Raw genomic sequence first — 22,233 nt, forward strand, 5'->3', positions numbered from 1 at the left:
ACTTATTCAGTTCTTTTTCGACCGGGCAGTTTGGTGAGGGGCATTTCGCATTTCAGCCCGGCTGCAACCAGGTTGCCCAGGGCCCGACTTGAAGGCTTCAGCAGCGGCAAGTGCACTATGACAGCCGCTGTAATGGAACAGGGGTGAAGCGCAATTGAGCCCATCACGTGGCTGATCGAACACGCAGTAGCGCCACAGTGCCACACTTTACCTTAGTACAGCCTAGCTCACCATCATACTACTGGTAACTTCTAGGTCATCGTGGTGTTAGGTGTCTGATTCCATGTATACGTTGTCCCCCTGGCTTGCAAGTACATGACTTGATCAACAAAGAGACAGCCTAAGGCGGGATAAGACAACGAGCTGATGGCCTCTTTGCTAAAATCTGGCCATTCTGTCTTATAGTCGAAAATTGTCATATTTCCTCTTTATCTCTCCAGGCTGTTTTCGTCCCTTGAACCCGTATTCGGTCAGGCACTACTATCAAGCTCCTGCTTCCCCCGCCAAACGCCAGGCCAGGCCTGGCCGGTTCAGTTCAGTTGACCAGCTCACCCTCTTACTCGGTTCATGTAGCACTGCCTCCTCATACTGTACACTTCTACTACCAACTCGCGCGCGCCAAAACACCTCCAAATAGCTTCATCTTCATCTGCATCCTCGTTGATCCCGTTCCTCCTTCGCAATGGAGGCCGCTTCTGCTCGCGCCGCGGCTCGCGACCGCTGGGGCGATTTGCCATCGTCCGGCCGAACCCCTTCCCAGCTCCAGCGCTTCGTCCAGGCTGCCTGCAGTCCCGAGAACTACGAACCCAATCTCGCTTTGAATCTCGAAATTTCCGATCTTATAAACTCCAAGAAGGGCTCTGCTCCTCGGGAAGCCGCTACTGCCATCGTTAATTACATTAATCATCGTAACCCCAACGTTGCCCTGCTCGCCATCGGGCTTCTCGATATTTGCGTCAAGAACTGCGGGTATCCCTTTCATCTACAGATCGGTACCAAAGAATTCCTCAATGAACTTGTCAGGAGATTCCCCGAGCGTCCCCCGATGCGGCCTACGCGAGTCCAGGCAAAGATTCTCGAAGCGATTGAAGAATGGCGAGGGACGATATGTGAAACGAGCCGTTACAAGGAGGACCTAGGATTTATCAGGGATATGCACCGGTTGCTGAGTTATAAGGGATACGTCTTTCCCGAGGTGCGAAGGGAAGATGCTGCTGTTCTAAATCCAAGCGACGTAAGTCCAACAACTTACATCTATGCGTTTTCTATGCTGATGACATCAAACAGAACCTCAAATCTGCTGAAGAAATGGAGGAAGAGGAACGAGAGGCACAATCAGCCAAGCTTCAAGAGCTCATTCGTCGCGGTACCCCTGAGGACCTCCAAGAAGCCAACCGCCTCATGAAGATCATGGCTGGCTACGACACACGATCAAAGACTGACTACCGTGCAAAGGCTGCTGAGGAGGTTGCCAAGATCCAAGCCAAGGCACGATTACTAGAGGAGCGACTGGACTCTTTCAAGGCAGGCGACCAAATGGAAGATGGTGATGTTTTCAGTGAATTGGCTTCTGCCTTGCAAAGCGCACAGCCTAAAATTCAGAAGATGTGTGAGGAGGAATCCGACGATCATGAGGCCGTTGCCAAACTCTTGGAGATAAACGATAGCATACATCGAACAGCCGAACGGTACAAGTTGATGAAGAAGGGCGATATGGAGGGCGCTGCCAAGGTTGCTGCTGGTGCCCCCCCTCCTTCTTCCTCCGGGACCGCGGCTGCATCTTCAAGCGCAGCGAATGAGCTATCGCTCATTGACTTTGATGCCGATGCTAGCAACGGTGCCCAGTCAGGTAATGCTCCAGCTCCTGCTCCTAGCGCTGGAGGTCTTGAGAATGATCTGCTTGGTCTCGATATCGGTGGTGGAGAGTCTGGCAGCTTCGGTCAGGGTGGCGGCATTGCTCTAGGCTTCGGTGCCAACCAAAGTAAGTTGTGATAACTGAAAGAATCATGACTTGTTAGCATACTGACTCATATCAGACATCCCAGGCCCTGCCCTTCTATCTTCCATGACCCAAGACAACTCTGCCAGAGGTCGGGTGTCAACTCCAACTCCTCCCCCCTTTTCACAATTCGCTTCTTTCTCACAGCCAGTCTCCCAATCAACCACCCCGCAACCTCCTCTTCAACAACAGCCTGCTCCCCCATCGCAACCTGCTTCTGACCCCTTTGCCATGCTTGGTGCTGGAAGCTTGACCTCTCAGCGTGCGTCTCCTGCGCCGCCTCAACAGCAGCCCGTTGCAGTTTCCAATGATGATGATGAATGGAGCTTTTCTTCAGCACTGCCCGCTGAGCCTAGCAAGCCCAAGGAGCACCAGGCTACTGTCAGCAACACAAACGTCAAGGTTGAGATGATTGCCAGAAGAGCTCCTGGTAACGAGAACGCCGTCAACATCATCTTTGCATTTTCCAACAATGTACCACAGCCTATTAGCGAGCTTCACTTCCAGCTCGCTGTTACAAAGGTAAGCATATCCATCCTACAACTATTCATACTAGACACTGACCTCTGCCTAAGGGCTACGAACTCCAGCTCAAGCCCCAGACCGGCCGTGACCTCGCTCCCCAGCAGAGCCGTGGCATTACCCAAGAAGTGCAGATTTGGCACGCCGGTAACCGTACTCAAAAGGTTACAAGCGCCAAACTGAGGTGGCGCGCCTCTTACAAGATGAGCGAGCAAGCTGTGAACGAGATGGGCGAGGTGGCTGAATTCAGCCTCGCATAAGAACGTTGTTGTTTTTCTTTCTACTTAGGGGTTAAAGATATTTGGCATACATGCTGGACGAAGGTGAAAGAGTGGGATAGGTAGCCATAAAGGAAGATGAAGTAGCTTCTCTATGAGTTAGGGGATAAAGAGGACAGAGATAAGAGCAAAAGCGGGTACAGCAGATTTTTTCTTATTTGTCAAGTGAGCAATTTGCCTTTGATATTTTGCTTTTTGTGAACAGCAGGCTTTCAAGTGACCTTGAGGCGGAGATAGACAAGATAGAGCTCAACCATCCAAGAGTAGAAAATATATTCCTGATGCAGCTGAGTGCTAAAGTCGAAGACAGTGCCTCGTCCAAGCAGCTACGAGTCATACTCACGCAAAGTACACATGGCCAGACATCTTGATTAACTAGAAGGTCGTTTTACCAAGTCATCAGACTGTTCATCATTTTTACATTCGATAACTCCTACTCTAACATCTAGTTTCAGCAAAACAGTTCCTTGGGCGCGGAAGCCACCGAAACGGCCCTGGCGCCTTCTGTTCTGCCTCAAAACCCGTCGTCGTTCGAGGCCAGATGGCTGTCATCCTTGGTCTCTTTAATCATGACCCGACACCGGTTCAATGTGCAACCATGGAAACGCCCGAGATCCCAAAAACAAAGTTCTTGCACTCCAATACTCCCACAAATTTGGAATCGTCGAAAAGGACGCCATACCAGGCCAGCTATGCTCCGCAAAACAAACATCAAGAAATAAAAACAAAGACAAAGAATACAAGTCCAATGAAAACAGTGAAAGGTCTTGTGGCAGTTCCAATTGCAGAAAGGGTGTGAGTGATCCGGAACCTCGATTAAAAGCACGTCTTGTGCTGAAACATTATCGTTTCTGTTTGAGGGTGTCTTTCTCAATATTGACGTTGGTAAGGAAGCTCGGAGTGTTCGGCGAGTATTGACTTGATCGCCACCTAGGCGCCCAATTCACTGACGGCAAATGATGGTGTGGTAGGGTTCAGTGAATAACCACTATGGGTGGGTGTCTTGGCCATTTGTGCCATGGTCTCACGTTCCGCCTTCTCGCGCTCACGCTGCGCCTTCTCCTGTTTAGTAATGCGAGGCTTCCTGGTGACAGAGCCGCCACGAGATCCTGGGCCACCTCCACGACCGGTGCCAGCTCCACCCCGAGTTGATGCACCTCTGCCACCTCCTCGGCTGCCTCTTCCACCGCGTCCGCGTTTGGGGGGTCCCTCTTGACTGGTACTTGTTAGAATGAAATCGGAAAGGGCAAAACATGACGATACGTACCCAGCAGTTGGCTTTTCAACCTCAGGCACCAAGGGGCCTGAGTAAACAAAGAATCCATCACGGCTTGCTGCCGCTTGTGCTTCCCATAGAAGCTCTGAATCGTCCACAAAATCATCATCAACATCGTATTGGTCCTCTTTGAAGTTGCGCTTCTTCTTGGGCTTGGCCTGCGCATCAGCGCCGCTGGTTACACCGTTGTCGGGGTTACTACCCTCGCCATCGGAGAGGTCAACGGACATTTCGTCGCCGGATTCGCGGCCAGACTCCGCCTTTTCCAGGGAGGCAGCTGCCGCGGCGATTCGAGCCTTGCGATCCCGATTGGCAGCCAAACGAGGGTGAAGAGCGTCCCATCCATATCGATCTTCGGCCATGCGCATGAAATTGACATATCTGTTCGTTTCTCCGGGCTGGATAGGTACACTGAGGATAATGGTAGGGGCTTGGGCTTCTTCGCCCGGCTTGGCTCGACCAAAATCGAGGATCGAACGACCTTCACCTTCCTGCATGTCATCCAGATTGTCGGTCTTGGGCGTTGAAACTCCAGTATGGGGTTTCTGCTTGGGCGATGATTTCTTGACAGGACCATTAGAGATTGTCGTAAAGTTAGATTCCCTGATGACAGGGCGTTGAACTGGGAGTGGCGGAGGGGCAGGATCCTTCTTAGGTTCTTGCATAGGCGGTCGTGCGGAAGGAGCTGGTGTCGGTGTCGACGCTGCCTGGGGCTCTTTAGATGGTGATGGAGGTTGGGAGGGCTCAGGTGCCTGAAAGCGAGGTTGGTTCGACGGTGGCTGATACGAGCTGCGTGATTCAGTTCCACCAAGAAGACTTGCGATAGTCGGCGAGCGGTTAAGCATCTGGGAAGGAGCCCGTGGTGACCCAGAAGCTGAGTTATAAGAGTTATGGGAGACCATTGTCTCGCGCACTGGATCGTAGTTACCACGGATAGGATCGTAACTTTGGCCGCTTGTCCGCACAGGAATTGATGTAGAACTGTTGGATTGGGACTGCGGTTGCGAGGAAGGCCGTTCAGCGGGAGGGTCCGAGTTTAGAAGGCTTTGCATAGAGCCAAAGTGCTCTCGCTTCGCCATCTTAGGTGAATAACGCTGCTCTGGTTTGTGAGACGATGATGGCGTTTGAAGGTGATGCTGAGCAGGTGAAGACGCTGAAAGACTAGAGGCGTCGGCGATATGTGACTGCCCTCCCATGGTAACCCCAGCCGTGGCAAGGGACTTGGAGTCTGAGGGAACATCCTCTTCGCCATCACCAGTAGCAATCTTTCTCTTTCGTGGCATAGGCGGTGCATTGGGATCACGGGGCTTTCGAGGCTTTCGTGTTGCCTTGGCTATATCGGCGCCGTCTGAAGTTCGTGGTTTCACAATGGTCCCGGGTTTACGCCCCGGCTTCTTTCTAGGGACACCTGCGGCAGTTAATTGCACCCATTGGTTATCGACTAGTGCATAACGTCTAGGAGGTCCCGTGCCTGATTGCGGCGGCAGAGGAGGTCGAGGTCGGTCACCATGGTTTTGGTGGCCGATGTGTTCATATTTACCGTCGCTAGAAACGACTACGATTTCATCATAGTCCTGTGGTGGGCGACTACTCGAACCGTTCCGTGATGGTGAGCCGGGGTCAGAAAGCGATCCAGAGGGAGGCGACGAGAGTTCACCGGCTGATGAATCGTATCGCGACATAGACGTGTCGCCGACTGGTGCAGTCATGCCGAGAGATGACGAGGCAGCGAACAGCCCTAAGAAGTAACTGTATGGCGTGTACTATACGTTGGTCGGAAAGATTAATGTAGACCGTGTTTCATTCAAGACAACCAAAGCAAGAAATAATAAATTATTTACGGCCTCGACACAAGAGGAAAATAAGAACAAAAGATCAGATAAGGCTTTGTCGCGTTGACAAGGCTATGATTGAATGCAGCCAAAATCGAAAAGGCAGCGAATAGCGGTCGGCGATAGGTACTGTAGTGGTGTAGTGGTACACGCTAACGGCGCGAAACGCACCACAGAGATGGGTACAGGTACAGCGAATAGAAGGTGTCGAATGTGTGGCGTGCGGGTCTCGTCAGTAAATGGAATGGTTGCAGGCGGGAGAGAAGCGTCAGAGGGTGACGAGGTGAAACGAGCTGTGAGTGGCCAGAATGCGGAGTGCAGGTGCGGGCGGGCGGTGGAGAAGCTCGAATCTCTGAATAGCCTCAAGATCTGGGCCAAGCAACGACCTTGACTGTCAAGACAACTTCTCAAGCAAATAAACAAGCCGACGATGGGGTGCGGATCGATTCGAAAGCGTCAGAAAATGCTGACGTTTGAGTAGCAGAAAATGACGACAATTCGAAGATAATTAGGATGCGCAAATAGTCTTGGTTTGATGAAATTGGGCGATTCTGACGATAAAATCGACTGTCGTTGTTGAGAAAAATAGGTGGGAGGTGGAGGTTTGGTGAGAGAAGGGGGGGAGAAGAAGAGGAAAAGGGAGAAGAAATGAAATGGGGATGGCTACGTTTTTTTTTTTCGGGGCGACGATAATATTTCTTATTTTCCAAGCCAGGAAGGAGAAAAACGGGGCAAAGCCAACAACTTCTTTACGATTGCATGTTACGACTCGGACAACAACAAGTAAAGGCAAGGCAAGGCAAGGCACGAGGTACGATACGGTACGAGGAAGAAACGAGAGGAGGGGGACGGACGGGCCAGACCAGAAAAGCATCATCTGGCAAAAGGGAATGGAACCAAACCAAACCATAGGAAGGTCAGACAAGGGAAAGGGCAAAAGGAAAAGGGAAATTGTATTAAACCACCGAGGGGCGTGGCTAATTCATCGACTCTGGGACTCAAAATGTCCAACAACACCAGAGGATCAACTAAGGATAGGGGGTCTACCAAGTAATTAACCCGAGAGTCAAGAGTCAATTTGGAGAGCCCAGGTAGAGAGAGCCTAAAACGCAGCAACGAGAGAGTCAAAAAAGACATGCATAGTGCAGATTACAGTACAGTGATACGGATAGAAAGGACATAAACCAACCTTGGACTGGACCGGCAGACGCACGGATACTTTACCTGAAGGCAAGTAGGTACCTTATTAATACCGACTCAGATTCCATGTGTAACATCCGCCGTGCAGGGGGGGGTCGGAGGTCGGGGGTCAGTCAATCTTTAGCGTGGGGAAACGCCAGGAATAACTTTCTCGCTTGTGACATGTATCTTTTCCATGCTACAATTGGACACAGTTTCACAACATGTCGTTTACTTTTTCAAATGGGTGTTTTTGTTTTTGTCACATAGCACATTTGTATTCTGTCCTTGTGACCTTTCTGTCCCAAACTTCCTTTGTCGTCAGCAATTAACTTGAAGAACCCACCCGTTCTAGTGACAGGTCCCCCTTGAAGTGTGGGCCACTTCGTCCCGGAACCAGAAACGTTGAACCAAGCTTAGACGCGGTACATCGACAGGGATTGGACGCGGCTGCAGTCAGGGCCGCATCAGCCACAAGTTTGTTTTTTCCTCGGGTTTAGTACAATGTGGCTAGCATTAAATCTATCTTTTATCTCCTAGATGTCTACCGAGGTTCTTTGAATGTATATAGTCGGCATATTTTGAGGTAATGATACAGACAATACTAAATAGTCGCGAGGTCTAGACGATCCATCTTTTCTTCCCGCGCGTTATTTCTATCACCAGGCCAGGTACGTCGTATTGGTTAGGTAGGTATGAACTGATCTGAGATTGACAGGGTTGACAACACCCGACATCATCGGCACTTTTTCAAAAGTACGTATCTATTCTGTTATGCCAGAATATGGGCTCATCTCGTATGCGTAACTCTCTGCAAAGCATAAGCATTTTGCTTAACTTTTGCACATTGGCCAACGTTCCAGCTTTACCAACTTTCTCGCTCATAGGTGCCAACTGTCTCAACACTGGTGAAGGAGTACCTGTGCGCAGCAATGATAACTGCCGAAAATTATAAATAAACAATGAACACCAGTACGCGAAATAGACTCCGAGAATTTTTCTTCGGATAACTACTATATTTTTATCGTTGTATGCGTGACATTCGACGTTATCTTAACAGTGAAGCCACAATTTGCAATGTGTGCAAGGTTCTGTAGCACAAGTTCTGGAATCCAAGAAGGAACGAGCATCGATCGACGCTAATGCACCAACATCCTGGTTCAAATCTGTGGCGGTGCGACATGGCCTCTGAAATCTAAATGGTCAGCTTTACCTTAATTGGTAGAGGGATGAACCTCATGTTTTAGTGCTAATAATTAAAACAAGTAATATTAGTTGCCCATAATTAATCCATCTTTGCACTTTTACAAAGGAGACTTGGAAGTTTAACTCTTATTTCGTGGTGCTATTTCTAGGGAACGAGATAACTTGTAATTGCAACCCGCATTAACATAATCTTGGCATGAATCAGGAGAGTTGCTAAGTTCACTTTCATCCGGCGATCAATGCAGTCAACCACCAACCGGTTTTGTCACGATTGTAGCATTTCCCAAACCTCAAAGCTCGCTACCGTTCAGCTTCCTACTATTACTTTATTCTCTTCTGAGTTCACTACAATCGAGTTGAAAAATCACTGATTTCCTCATCAAAGTTTCTTCCTTCTTTTTTGTTCTGCCACGTGATAGAACGGCTCAATCCGTCATGAACAAAATATGGGGTTGCACAACTGCCCCACTAAGATTTCTCCGCGGTTACCTCCACCGACCAAAAAAAGACGTCAGAAGCAAAAGCTTTGTGAGGTCAAAGCCTTCCCAACCTTCAACACAACCGCACAATATGGACCCGACACTCTTGATCAACGACATCGTCGAGCACGATACATCAAAGAAGAAGCCTGTACAGTTTGACGACGTCCAGATATCCTCCACCGGTTTCCCGCAGCACAAACGACGATGGAAAACATCCGCTTTCAAGCAGAGGCGCGCCGGACAGGCAGCTGACGCACCGCATGAGTCTAAATCTGAGGCCACAAAACTCCAGGGCTCTCTGTCCAATGCGGATTTAGAAACTGTTGAGAAGCAGCGCATCGATCGGGAGAACCAACAGAAGCTTGACAGCATGAGTCCTGCCGAAATCGCCCAGGCTCAGCAAGAAATTATGAATGGTCTAAATCCTGCGCTCGTCCAGAGATTACTATCACGAGCCAATATTGACGAGCAAAATGGCCCTTCGCCATTTGATCCGCCGAAGCTCGAGAAAGAGGAAACGCCCGAGCCTCCGCCTACAATCAAAGTTGAGGATGCAGACAAGAGCGAGGCATCAAAGAACAGCCAAGCAGCTCCCACTCAACCTCCCAAGCCATCAGTAGAGTCAGTACCAGAGAATGACTCTTCAACACCACAAACAACTTCTGCCAAGAAGATTGCAGACGACTACGATGAGGATAAAGCCCCGCCTCAAATACCGCCAGATATATTCCCTATCACCGACCAACCCAAGTCGGTTCACTTCCCTGTTCCGCCAACTTTACCTGACCTCGACCCTTCCGACCCGGACTTCCTCGCTACACTTCACAAAAAATACTTTCCTAATCTCCCAGCCGACCCAAGCAAGCTCGCATGGATGGCACCGATCCCGACGGAGGATAGTCCAGCTGACAAAGACTCTTCATACTATCCTCACCCCGAGATCGCGGTAAACGCCTTGCGCTTCGATTTCAAGGGCCGATTTTTGTCTCCTAGAGTCAGTCGATCTATCCCTTCGTCAAAGGGCTTACACCATCATGGTGATGCCCCAGAGGCTGCAGGGTATACAGTTGCGGAACTAGCTCATCTCGCGAGGAGCGCTGTGCCTGCGCAAAGATGTATGGCTTTTCAAACATTGGGAAGGGTTCTATATCGCCTTGGGCTTGGTGAATGGGGTAAAGGTGAAGATGATCATATCGCCATGGGAGTGTGGGGTGCTGTTAAGAAGGGACGGGTATTGGACAGCTTGACAGAAGCTGCCATGACAGAAGGCGGTCACCGAGGCAGTCGTGCTTATGCCACTGAGGCTCTCTGGTTGTTTGAGAAGGGTGGTTGGAGAGAGAAGTTCAAGGGCAGGTAAAGGATCAACTTTACATGATCACAATAGGAAGGTATTTGGATATAATAAGGGCACGCGACCGCGTACACTGGAAACGGATGACCGACTACAAGATAGATACATATTTGCGTAGGATAAGGCTCACTCAATTCATGAATCAGCATAAATCTCAACATTCGAGCGAAGCCGCGCCAGTTTGTGGTTCAGGAGCTGTAAGTTTCTGTTGTTCTGGTGGAAGACTTTACTGGTGCCACGTAGTGATGAGTAGCTGAGCTGTTCTGTTAGTGAATTGCCACATCTGCTTGGCATAAAAAACTGTTTCTTACATGTTAATATATCATTGTGGGCTTACAAGTATAACGAAATCAAGTCACTGCCAAGTTCCATGTTTTGGATAATAGCACAGCACAGCCTTGATTCTTCGGCTATGAATATCCTGTCAATGTGATGAACTGACATCATGTTCAAGCCGAGATCCAGCAAGATTAGTAGACAGGCGGTGAACGAGAGGTTCTGGCGTGATGGAATATGATAGAATATCGATGCTTAGTTGTGATTTCTCTCTGTTGAAGTGCTCAAATCAAGGATACATGCGGCTCTTGTGCGTGGCTTGAAAGTAACATGGAAATCTGGAGAAAGGAGTTATGTATGGATGGGAGTCTTGTCGTCGGGATCCTCGCTGAAAGAGCCTGAAACCTCAAGAACAAGATCCACCCGCTGTGGACACGGCAATATCGATTGGCTGTAAACACCCATTGAGGAGAAACCTGGGGCCGAGTGCCCTGTGGCATGACGGTCAAACTCCAATGTAATGGCTTGAATGCATTCATTCAGTGGAGTGAGACAGTGCAATGCAGACACTGAGTCAAGGGTGAATGGGTGCGGTGTGTACTGTAGGTACTGTAGGTACCTACCCAGAAGGTGGCTTGTGCCCAGGCAGGCGAAAAAAGGGAGCAGCTGGAGCCAACCCTGGACGGGAAAAAACGAACAAAAAAAACATCTTTTGCTGGTGGCCAAGCCAACTTCTTTCTTCTCTCTTCTTGTTTCCCTCTCAGCCCAAAACATCACGGCCCTGCCGCGCCAATTCCTCCCTCCCCCCATCTCTGGGTGACTTGCCGACTTCTTTTCATCTTCCCTCCGGTCATCGAATAAGTTCTTGTCTTTCACGTACGTCTACTTCACCTTTTTATAGGCTCAGACTTCGCTCCACCTCCCTCTTGCATCGCAATCGATATCGACATTCCCCGCCACTTCTAGGTAGTTTGTTGCCTCTCCGACGACTATAAACAACCTCTTCGGCAATCTGCATCCATCGCTCAGCAATTCAACTCTTGAACGAGTCGGATTTGAGAACCAAGCAACACTATTTGCACTGCTCTTGATTGCGTAGTCAAAAAGTACACAGCTTCTTTTAGCTCTTTGCTCTCTTGTCCAATCCGCTTCTGAGCCTTCCCTTTCTTGCCCCACGATCGCGATCTACTTTGAAATCTGCCCGCACGACTACGACAGAACATTTGAACCGACCTCAATTAAAAAAGAACTCCGCAAGACACGAGACACTGTGACTTTCACTAGCCATGGCGTCTCCGCTGCAGTTTGCCTACCGAACCCAGAAGACCATCGGCGTCTTTGACGCTGCGCCCGTCTACGAGTCTCTCGCTGGGTTTAACAAGCCTGAGGGCAACCTCCGATACTGTATTTACTCGCCCTGTGGACGTTACTTCGGCTGGGCCTCGAATGAGGTTGTCACCGTTGTTGATGCCTCAACTGGTCAGCAGGTCCTTTCTCTCCCCATCCTTAACGTTTACGAACTCGGCTTCTCTCCCCGTGGCACTTTCGTTATCACCTGGGAGCGCCCTGGCAAAGATGAGAACGGCGATGCCACCAAGAACCTCAAGGTCTGGCGTGTTGTAGAGGAGGGCGTTGCTGGTCAGGACAAGCAGCCCCTTGGTCGTTTTGTTCAGAAGCAGCAGCAAGGCTGGAATCTTCAGTACACAGCCGATGAGAAGTACTGTGCTCGTCTCGTAACAAATGAAGTTCAATTCTACGAGAGCCACGACCTCGTCACGGTCTGGAACAAGCTCCGAGTCGAAGGTGTTACCAACTTTGCCCTCGCTCCTGGCAGCCAGAACCATGCTGTCGCCGTCTTTGTTCCCGAGCGCAAGGTGAGTTAACCGCCAATCACGTGTGCATTCAAATTCATTTGCTAACAGTCGCTACTAGGGTCAACCCGCTGCCGTCAAAGTCTTCAACGTTCCTCTCTTTAACAACCCCATCTCCCAAAAAACCTTCTTCAAGGGAGACAAGGTTCAACTGAAGTGGAACAAGCTTGGCTCCAGCCTTCTGGTCCTGGCACAAACCGACGTTGATCGCTCAGGCAAGAGTTACTACGGCGAGACCACCCTATATTTGCTTAGCACCACTGGTGCCTTCGATGCTCGTGTGTCCCTGGATAAGGAGGGTCCTATCCATGATGTTTCCTGGTCGCCCAACTCGAGAGAGTTTGGTGTTGTCTATGGATACATGCCTGCCAAGGCCACCATCTTCAACCACCGTGCCGTTGCGACTCACTCGTTCCCGATTGGCCCTCGAAACACCATCACATTCTCACCAACTGGTCGTTTTGTTCTGGTTGCAGGATTCGGCAACCTGGCTGGTCAGATCGATATTTACGACCTCGAGAAGGATTTCAGAAAGGTCACCACTATCGAGAGCGGAAACCCCAGTGTCTGCGAGTGGAGTCCCGACAGCCGTTACATCATGACTGCTACAACTTCTCCTCGACTCCGTGTGGACAATGGTATCAAGTTGTGGCACGTTGGCGGTGGCATCATGTACAGCGAGGATATGGTCGAGTTGTACAATGTTATCTGGCGACCTCAAGGTCCTGAGTTCATCGCTCCCGGTGATCCCTTGAGCCCAATTCCTACCCCTCACTCCTCTGCCACGGCGCTCTTGGCTACGGCCAAGCCCCCCAGCAAACCTGCTGGTGCTTACCGCCCTCCTGGCGCTCGTGGTTTGGCCACGCCCCTTCACTTTAAACGTGAAGACGAGGGCGGTGCTGCCCATGTTGTAGGCAATGGTGTTCCTAATGTCGGTCCCAACGGGTTCGGTCGCCCACGCCGAGGCGTGCCAGGTGCAGAATTTGCCGAGCAGACACCTACCGTCAGGACTGTTCCGGGTGCTGAGCCCATGGGCGATGAGAACTCGACCAAGTCTAAGAACAAGAAGAAGAGAAACAAGAAGAACGCCCAGGGTGAGGGTGGTCGACCCCAAGGCGAGCCTAACGGTGGAGCTAGCCTGGCTCCTCCCTCTCATGACCGAGGCCACGAGGGTCGCAGCCCCGAGCGACGCAACCATCGCAACAGAAGCCAGTCGCGCAACAACCAACCCCGCAGCCGAAGTAATACGCACCGTAACGGCCACGGAAACCAGCAGCAAGCCCAGGGCTCTGGTGCGGCTGCCGCCGCTGCTGCTGATGCCTCTCAGAACCCCAACGCTAAGAAGATCCGCAGTCTCCAGAAGAAGGTTCGCGCCATTGAGGACCTCGAGATGCGTCTGGCCGGTGGAGAGAAGCTGGAGGATACCCAGCTTAAGAAAATTAACACAAAGTCATCTGTGATGAAGGAGCTCGAGGGTTTAGAGAAGGAGAACTAAAATAGGGGACGATAGGGGTTTGGGAACTGGACAATCTGTTTTTTTTCGTGGTTCCCAGTAGGTGATATGTAGTATCAAGTTGGGCAGAATCTGGGAAAATAGGAGTGTTGGTGAGTCATTAGGACTCTGGGTTACTGAATTGGGTTGTGCTTTATTGGACAACTTTCCTGCACGGCGCGGATCGGTTGGGTCGACTTTGTGTTTCTGTATATGAAGGCGGTCCATTGGGGAGTCAAAAGTCAATCGGACTATGGGAGACTTGGTCGGCGCGCCACAGTCTGATACATAAATCAGAAGAATAATACAAGCTCATTATCACTCGGTATAAATATGTCTGTTTAAGATGGGATAATTACTAGATCTAACATTGTCTGTTTGAGTGTTTGTTGGATCTGACTATTATATTACGTTGCACATTACCCTAGAGTTGCACTGTCTCGCAATTTCTCGTATCTCGAAGGTGACATATGGAGTGACACTTCATATACAGTTGACATCTATGATAAAATTATCTGTGATAAGTTACGGTTGACGATATATTCTCAGATCTGCCAGTAGTCGTTTTTTGGCTCGCATTTTCTTCATGTATACAAATTTGGCACCGTCCTTTAACAAGCAAAGCCTCGATACGAGGCCCGGTTAGCTCAATCGGTAGAGCGTGAGACTCTTAAATGAGTACACAAATCTCAAGGTTGCGGGTTCGACCCCCGCATCGGGCTGTTCCTATAAATTCCCATGGGATTGAGTAATCGTTTCTTTTTGATGTTTGTTTTATCTTTTTTTCAATCCTCACGACATATGTCCAAGGGGGAGGAAGGCCTAGGAATGAACACTCAACAGGAGCGACTCACTTGCTACCTCATCAGGTATTCAGCTTACACGAGGAAGGGGCAAAGCAAGTATAGGCGGCGGGTAGGTTCACACGTAAGCGGCTTCATCCTGCCATTTCAAATGTCATTTCTTAAGTCTTATTAGGCGTCTTCGAATTTGAAGCTTCGCACTATCAGCTTTTCGTCTTGGCCTCTTTAGTTTGCAGTTGTCTCCAGAACACCCCCTTCGGCTACTTTCGCTCCCTCAGTCTCTCGTTTTTGTTTCTTCTCCAATTTCCTCTGATACTTAGCTCTCTTCTCATCAAGCCTATCCTGCTCTTGCCTAAGAGATATAACAGTAGGGCTCTTTGCTCTAATCTTTGCTCCGTACCTCCAGAAAACGAACGGGATCGGAATCATTGCGACTTCGAGAAGGCCCAGTAGAGTGCCCGCCCACTGAGGAGTCATGGCTGCATACATCTTGGGACCGGCCAGAGGCAAGACACCTCCAGCAATACTTCGAAGAACAGCGTTACCGGCTAGTGCACTGGCAGCATAGATGGAATACGTCCCAGCCAGGTAATTCGAGCCGTAGATGAAGGAGATGGTGTTACCTGCACCGAAAGGAATACCAAAAGCAATTGGGATGGCCCAATGGATGGATGCCGGTAGGCACGTCCATGAGAAAACGAGCTGACCCAGGGGCGTCAGAACTGCACCAATTGCCATGACCAAAGCTGTTGCCTCGGGCGGAGGCTTGCCAGTCACAGGATCTCGAGGCTGAGAGTTGATAATGCGTCGGAAGAGAGGCTCAGCAAAGATAGCCATCATTGTGCCTACACCTATACCGACAAAGGCCAGACCGGATATGCCTGCATTCCAACCACGGTGTTGCGAGAAAACGATGGGATATGCCACGAAACAGAGATAGAGAATGGCATAAATTAACGAGATCCTGAGTTTTTGGTTAGCTGTTTTCTCTTGACCGGAAACCCCGAAAGGAAAAAAAGGAAAAGAGATCATAACTACTTACCAAATGTCCATAAACCACAAAATGGGCTCAGTTGCTAACAGAATAAAAGGACGACTCATGTTGATCTTGATAAGATGCCAAGTTGACAGCTTCTGGTCATATTGACACCAATACCTCGGATCGTCGTTCTCCTTACGAAGCCGCGCAGCCTTTTTCTTCAAGATGGCTGGGTGGTATGTCTCTTTGACTGTTAGCATCATAAGAACACCTGCACCACCGAGTATCAGAGGAATCCAAGCATCCCATCGCCAGCCCAAGTATTGAAACACAAAACCTCCAATGATAGGACCAGTAGAGGGTCCATTCAGGGGCGCGATTGACCACATGGACATAGCAGCAGCAAGATGATCTGGATCTGTAATGTCGACAATAGTGCCGGGACTGTTTGATATCATGGCGGCACCAAATGCAGCACTGTGTCTTTGTTAGTCATATGGATCAAATTGAAGAATTATTATTTACCCAAAGAATCGCACAACAATGATCTCGGTCAACGAAGTGGCCAGGGCGCAAGGAAGGATCAACAAAGCCCAAGCGAGTAAACAGACGATGTATACTTTCTGTCGACCATATAACTCGCTCAGAGGCGCTACAATCAGACTTCCGACAGCAAGGCCGAGCAAGTATGTCGTCAAACCCAACGTTGTTACTGTTGTCGAAACTCCGAATTCTTCTGCCAGGCCAGAAACTGATGCTGTATAGCATGTGCTGTACAATACTACCACCCAAGTGGAGTATGAGACACAGACAACAATCCAGTAGCGATAAGCTTTTGACCAGTTCCGGGGATTTTCAGGATCACCATCTTGAAAGAAAACCTCAAAGTCAGCAGGCCGAGATGCGTTGCTCGTTACGCTCGTGCCAGTTTGTGTGTAAGTGATGGGCTCGCGAGCCGCGCGTTCCGCCTCTGTCTCGACATCTGGGGTGAGAGCATGCTCCAATGGCTCAAGAATGTCAGGATCTTGTAAACGGCTGCGGCGCGTTTCAACGGTCCTGATAGGTTCTAAAACCGGCGACGATGTTTTCGAGGAAGTTGAGGAAGACGACTCAGCGCTATTGACTGGTGACGCCTTTTCGAGATCACCCGTCATGACTTTTTTGGCGCGTTCCTGTCGCAAAGCCGGATGTTGTCAGATTGTTGGCTGCAATGTCAGATTTCACCAAGCTGTCGTCATTCCGGCTTAAAAGAGGAGGGAGGGCTTCCTTTGATTATAAATGTCAGTAGAAGATCAACAAGTCGGTCTGGTCTATCTAGGGTACAAGGGTGACAAAATGTGTACGTGATTGATTCCCTTTGAAAGCCGACAATCTCGAGGACCGGAAAACGGCACGCAAAGGAATCGAACCAGCATAAGTCATGGATATACATATTTGCTTGGTAAATTGCGCCTTTCGCCCTCCATCGTCCAACCGATGTGGATGCCGAAAAGAGTATCCTAGCCGCTAGTTTGCTCACAGTGGATAGAGACGGATTCTTTATGATCCCCCCGGTGGATCAATTGGTGGGTTCGTAAAGGTACTTCTGTTACCGAAATGGTGAGCAAACCTGCGGAATCCTTAACATGTCCGGGACCGGTTCTTAGTCCAGCCCCACGCCGGATGGACCCCGCAGGAGATAAGCGTCTCAGGATTGTGGAAAGAGATCTACATGAGTCAATCTTGACCCTGAGAGATTACAGTCTGACTTTTCCCCCCTCTGGTTGGAACATATCTAGGTAGGTTGGTCGATGTTTTGTATTGCAGAAGTATAGAAGTGCAGACGAGGCAGGTAGTATATAAAAAGATCCAACTATTAGATATTGTTGACATTCACCGGCTACTTTAATAAGATCTTTCTTTATCTCTATTCCGATTGTCTTGTTGCCGAAATCGGCTCTAAAAGTTGACTTATTCATTCCGGCTACTGTGGGGCCGATACGGCCCCGGTTTTTACGCAAAGACGGACCTGATTGTAATCAGATTAATTGCCTTAGGCTTATGCATATCTATAGGCGGAAATATAAAATCTAGGCTTTAGAGTTCAAATGACCCAATATCATGGTCCAGGCAGTATAAGCTTTCCAAAGCTATAGAAGAATGTTGTGCATATATGAGAAATTGATATTTTCGAAAAGCTAGGATACCCGCAAGCCTGAAGCTGTTCATGATGTGCTAGATGGCACCCAAGGTTCGACTATATTGAGCTTTCCTTGACATAGGCTTGAAGCAGGTCAACCTGGAAGTAAGTAAGCCCTGTTATCCAGCTTCTCTAAACAGCACTGGTCTTCACAAGCCTACCCCTGACTCAAACTCTATAACGTCAATTTGAACAGAATCCACATGAGCAAGCTCAAAGAGCTGCATTTGGAAATATCCCAAGGGCACTAAGTATATCTATCTTATCTTGAGTAAGTTTAAGTTAGATGTAGTGATGGGGAGTTGCATAGAAACACCAAATATATGTCATTCCACGATCTTACACTCTACTAAACGAGAGTAGCCAATGGGAACTTTAAACTTTGTGATTGCCCAGATTATGTCCAAAGATGCTAATTCACTCTGACGTGACGTTACTAGCATCTCCCCTTCATTATGGGATATGGGCAAGATGGACGGGCCATTGATGGGATTAAGTACGCTTCAATTTTAAGGCAGACTTACTTCAGGTTTGATGTTAGGGTTTCTGTTGTCTTCCAAACAGTTACAGACTCGTGATTCGCATTATTGTGCTTTGCTCTTGTGCATCGTCTTGTGGAGGCCGTTATAGAAGCGACCTGCTATATGTTTGGGTTAATTAATGTCTGACGTTGCAAAGCTGCATTGGCGAGTTCACCAAGTCTCTTATATTCTGCCTATTGATAGATTAGGGAGTATGCATCATCAAATCATTCGCTGTGACAACAGCTTCGTCAACAACTAACTACATATGTACTTTGAATGAACGAGTATCCGTTCAAGATACCACTGAAATACATGTCAAATTCTCTAATCTCCAATCGAGATTTGACAAGCATAATGACAAGCACATACACGACCTTTGTTGGTTCATATCGACACGCAATTCTTGGTCTATCTGTTAGAAGTACTGTGCTCATTTTCCTTGCTATCTCCGGTACGCCTTTAACCTTGCCAGGTCTCTACTGAGACCACTATTGAGAACTGTACAACAAGTATCCTTAACCATACCGGGTCCCTATGTAATTATAACTATAAACGCATGCCGTTCAACGTCCAGATAAGATAAAGGCCGGCACAAAAGTGACCATAAACTATCTCTAATAGTAATTCTGTAAATCCGAGCTGTTGTGTGCTGCCTGGCCACCCATGGGTCGTCCCTGTGCGCCTGCAGGACCACGGGGCGCCTGATTTCGGCCGCCAAAGTTTCCTTGGCTGGGACCGCTGGGCGCTGATACGGGGGGATTGTTACTCTTGCTGAGCGGCGGGTAGGAGTCATCATAATCCACCTGTTGCCCGTAGCCGCCCTGCTGGTTTCTAGGATCAACATCGTCGAGGGATCGGTAGTTGTAGCCTCCTCCTCTACCACGGCCTCCGCGACCGCCCCTAGCATTACCGCGGCCACGGTTGCCTCGTCCTCGACCTCCACGACTGCTTGAATGGTAGCCACGAGACTCATTACGTCCACTGTAGTGGCTATTGGTGTTCCTCTGATTCCAATCCTCGTCACCGTTGTGCTTCCGCTTCGATGTCTTGTTGGCGAACAGACTCTCGTAGGCATCCTCCCGCGGGTCCTCCGGCTCGATGCGTAGAATGACCTTCTCACCAACCACGGTTTCAAAAGTAAACGACTGTTCAGGTGATATGGGTTGCCAGTTCTGTATTTTCCCTGCGTCCATTGGCCGAGCTCCCTTTCTCAATGCCAAAACAACCAAAGGACTAGGGTTATCGGTATGGTACTTGGAATTCTGGGGAATAGGTCGTAACTGCGCTGCCCAAATACTGTGATCAAAACAAGACGTGCCGACGACTTCCCACTGCATCTTGCTACCCATTCCACCGACCTTCTCCAAGATACTAGCGGGACACGGACGAGGGCAGATGAGGATATTATTGCCATGGTATTTAAGCTCATGTTGCGGCATGTTGGGAGGTATGTGGGCGAGCTTGATGAGTTTCTTGGTATCCTCGGGCCCAATCATATAGCCAGTAAAGAACACAGTCTTCTTAATCCTGAGTCGGTGTTGGCGCTGTCTTGGGGATTGTTTGGAAACCAGCTCGTTGTGAATGTTGATCATGTGCTGAATCTCTGCCACCTCAATAACGGGGTCCAAGGTCGTTGAGCAGTCAGCCACTTGGATGACTTCGGCCAAGATTGGACCTCTTGTTCGCGCAGTGCCCTGTTGACGGTTGAACTCTGCAAAAAAGTCGCGGAAGCCTTTGGTGTGCTTTGGCCGGTCCTCGTAGACTCGAATCTCTTCTGCTTGCTTGTACGTTTCCATCAGGCACCCAAGGAAGAGCTGCTTGAAGTGCATGGTGCTCTGAAACTTCTGGTTCGTCGGACTAACGGAGGGTTTGAGACCAATCATGTCAAACTCCAACCCCTTGGCGTTGACCATTTTCTGTATCAACTCGGCGAAGCCTTTTTCTGAGCGACCCGTGAGCAGCACGCAGAGAGCATCCTTCTGTTGCATGCTCAGCCTGACAAGATCAACTATCTTTTCGTTCCACCAGCCTTCCCATGCGCGCTTCTCCTCAACATCGATGCCTTTGCCGGTGGCAGCGAGAATGCGACTGTCATGCCACCACCCGCCATTAACAAATGTTTCTTGGTTTGATAATGTTCCAATCGTGGGGCCGTTCCAGAGTTGGGGGTTTGGTAAAGGGGTTTTGAATACTGTGCCATGTTAGATTCGTGTGATGCAACGCCTGTCGGTTCATTCAAGTGTTAACTCACGTGTGTTGTCGAAATCGTAGACGTGAAGAGCTTTGATTTTATCGACGGCTGTTACGAGTCAGTCCCATTTTCGGTGCTGAAAGACTGGAGAGAAAAAATCTGGAAGCCGACGAACCTGGGAGAGCGTGGTTCAGAATAGACCATCGCCCTAAAGCCGTGACGGTGTGTTGCGACGCGACGACAGTAGGGCCATGATATGCGCTAAAGGCCGAGGCCATGGCACCCGAGAGACTGAATATACGATAGCAGACTAAGGCGCTCGCTGCTCTTGAGTTAGGCGAAGTAGCGAGTGTGCAGCTGCCTTTTGGGTATCGGCGGCGATTGAGTGTTGGTGATTGTGAATTGTTGATATTTGATGATGTAGTTGAGGTCCAAGTTTGTCGACCCTGTAGAATCAAGGGCCGGTGGGGCCCGGGCAGGAGCGGGAGTCGGCGCAGGGTAACTGCTGCAGCTGTAGTGGCAGCGGGAGCTGTAGTCACGGTTACGCGGGCTCCAACTATAGCTGACCGGGCCTGAGGCTTCAGCGCTTCTACAGGCGACAGACGCCGCATTTCAGGCAGTGCTAATGAATAGGGTGCCAAATATTAACAGGCGGGCAGAGTCGAGTCCAATGGACCCAGTGAATGTGCAGGCAGGTACTAAGCCAAGAGAATATTCATCCAACAAACCATTTTCAATGAATTGAGTGGGAGCATCATCATCCTTCTATCCGAGCATAACATAACTTTCATTCAGCTCCAAGGTGAACTTACCCCTCACCTCACACTTGACTGCATCATACCTAGCATACCATTGCATCCTCTGTACCTCTTAGAATGGCGTCGTCTAGCGCCATCCGCTTCGTCACCGGCTCCAAAAAGTCCCCTCTGGGTTCTCTGCATCTTCAGCTTCGTGTGAAGCCAGGAGCCAGCAAGAACCGCGAGGGTGTCATCGCAGTGACAGAAGATGCCATTGAATTGTGCGTTTCTGCTCAGGCGAGAGAGGGCGAGGCCAACAAGGCTGTTGTTCAGGTCCTCAGCGGAATCTTGGGCGTGCCCAAGTCCAGTATACAGTTGACGCATGGCATGAAGTCACGCGACAAGACAGTTGTGCTTGGCGGTATCAAAGGTGACGGAGAGGACTATGCGAAAAGTATCCGCGACATCCTAGACAGGGCTGCTGAGGATTGACTATAACAGTTGGACTTGCTTATAATGCTACGAGTTTGCATGGGCACATCAGCTTCCTATTGGTTAGCAAGACAGCTTCATACACCAGAGCTGAGAGAGGGAGAGAGGGAGCAAGAGGGTTCATCATCATATTGGAAGATTGAGTCCCTAGGCTGATACTCCGCTCCATAGGTAAAGGGTATGTCGTTGTGGAAGCTTATAACCTAGATGTCGTGCACTGGAAACTTAGTATGAAAAAATATAATAGCCACTGCTAATAATATATGTTCTACTCGGTCGGTCAGCCGTGCGCAAAAAGCTATTATAACCTCATAGTAGAATATACTCTTTTGAGTATGTTCCAGACCTGCCTTTGAACTATTATCTCAGAGAAATTAGGTAATCTGTATGAAAAGATGGCTAACAAAGATATTAGTCAACTCAACAAGATGGCATCGTAGCATTGCGCGCTGGTAAACAATTCCTAATATCGGTCCTTCACTCGTCCCGCCATGTGTCACATATGTAACAGCGGGCAGATGCATGTGCGGCCCGTGTTCGTGTGGTTGAATATTCTATGTTTAT

At 49.4% G+C, this 22,233-nt stretch overlaps 7 protein-coding genes across 7 annotated transcripts; 4 read left to right on the forward strand and 3 right to left on the reverse strand.

The window, feature by feature from the left end:
- Positions 1–682: 682 nt before the first annotated feature.
- Positions 683–2,781, forward strand: FSST1_012011 (VHS domain-containing protein; the record flags this gene model as incomplete). The annotated part of the gene is made up of 4 exons (XM_083235197.1): positions 683–1,234; positions 1,288–1,981; positions 2,037–2,521; positions 2,575–2,781. The coding sequence occupies 4 exons, from the start codon at positions 683–685 to the stop codon at positions 2,779–2,781; spliced, it is 1,938 nt and encodes a 645-aa protein (XP_083081707.1).
- Positions 2,782–3,729: 948 nt separating this feature from the next.
- On the reverse strand, positions 3,730–5,784 carry FSST1_012012 (uncharacterized protein; the record flags this gene model as incomplete). The annotated part of the gene is made up of 1 exon (XM_083235198.1): positions 3,730–5,784. The coding sequence occupies one exon, from the start codon at positions 5,782–5,784 to the stop codon at positions 3,730–3,732; it is 2,055 nt and encodes a 684-aa protein (XP_083081708.1).
- Positions 5,785–8,862: 3,078 nt separating this feature from the next.
- On the forward strand, positions 8,863–10,131 carry FSST1_012013 (RPAP1-like protein; the record flags this gene model as incomplete). The annotated part of the gene is made up of 1 exon (XM_083235199.1): positions 8,863–10,131. The coding sequence occupies one exon, from the start codon at positions 8,863–8,865 to the stop codon at positions 10,129–10,131; it is 1,269 nt and encodes a 422-aa protein (XP_083081709.1).
- A 1,556-nt stretch (positions 10,132–11,687) lies between these two features.
- Positions 11,688–13,767, forward strand: FSST1_012014 (translation initiation factor 2A; the record flags this gene model as incomplete). The annotated part of the gene is made up of 2 exons (XM_083235200.1): positions 11,688–12,275; positions 12,334–13,767. The coding sequence occupies 2 exons, from the start codon at positions 11,688–11,690 to the stop codon at positions 13,765–13,767; spliced, it is 2,022 nt and encodes a 673-aa protein (XP_083081710.1).
- A 1,025-nt stretch (positions 13,768–14,792) lies between these two features.
- Positions 14,793–16,700, reverse strand: FSST1_012015 (major facilitator superfamily domain-containing protein; the record flags this gene model as incomplete). The annotated part of the gene is made up of 3 exons (XM_083235203.1): positions 14,793–15,531; positions 15,610–16,023; positions 16,072–16,700. The coding sequence occupies 3 exons, from the start codon at positions 16,698–16,700 to the stop codon at positions 14,793–14,795; spliced, it is 1,782 nt and encodes a 593-aa protein (XP_083081711.1).
- Positions 16,701–18,863: 2,163 nt separating this feature from the next.
- FSST1_012016 (HAD domain phosphoesterase family swiss army knife RNA repair protein) lies at positions 18,864–21,051 on the reverse strand (the record flags this gene model as incomplete). Its single annotated transcript, XM_083235204.1, has 3 exons — positions 18,864–20,440; positions 20,501–20,548; positions 20,616–21,051. The coding sequence occupies 3 exons, from the start codon at positions 21,049–21,051 to the stop codon at positions 18,864–18,866; spliced, it is 2,061 nt and encodes a 686-aa protein (XP_083081712.1).
- A 264-nt stretch (positions 21,052–21,315) lies between these two features.
- Positions 21,316–21,669, forward strand: FSST1_012017 (DUF167 domain-containing protein; the record flags this gene model as incomplete). Its single annotated transcript, XM_083235205.1, has 1 exon — positions 21,316–21,669. One exon carries the CDS (start codon positions 21,316–21,318, stop codon positions 21,667–21,669), a length of 354 nt encoding a protein of 117 aa, XP_083081713.1.
- Positions 21,670–22,233: the final 564 nt, after the last annotated feature.

Source organism: Fusarium sambucinum, chromosome III, assembly GCF_050947815.1.
Source record: "Fusarium sambucinum isolate potato_lamoka chromosome III, whole genome shotgun sequence".
In the NCBI taxonomy this organism is placed as follows: domain Eukaryota; kingdom Fungi; phylum Ascomycota; class Sordariomycetes; order Hypocreales; family Nectriaceae; genus Fusarium; species Fusarium sambucinum.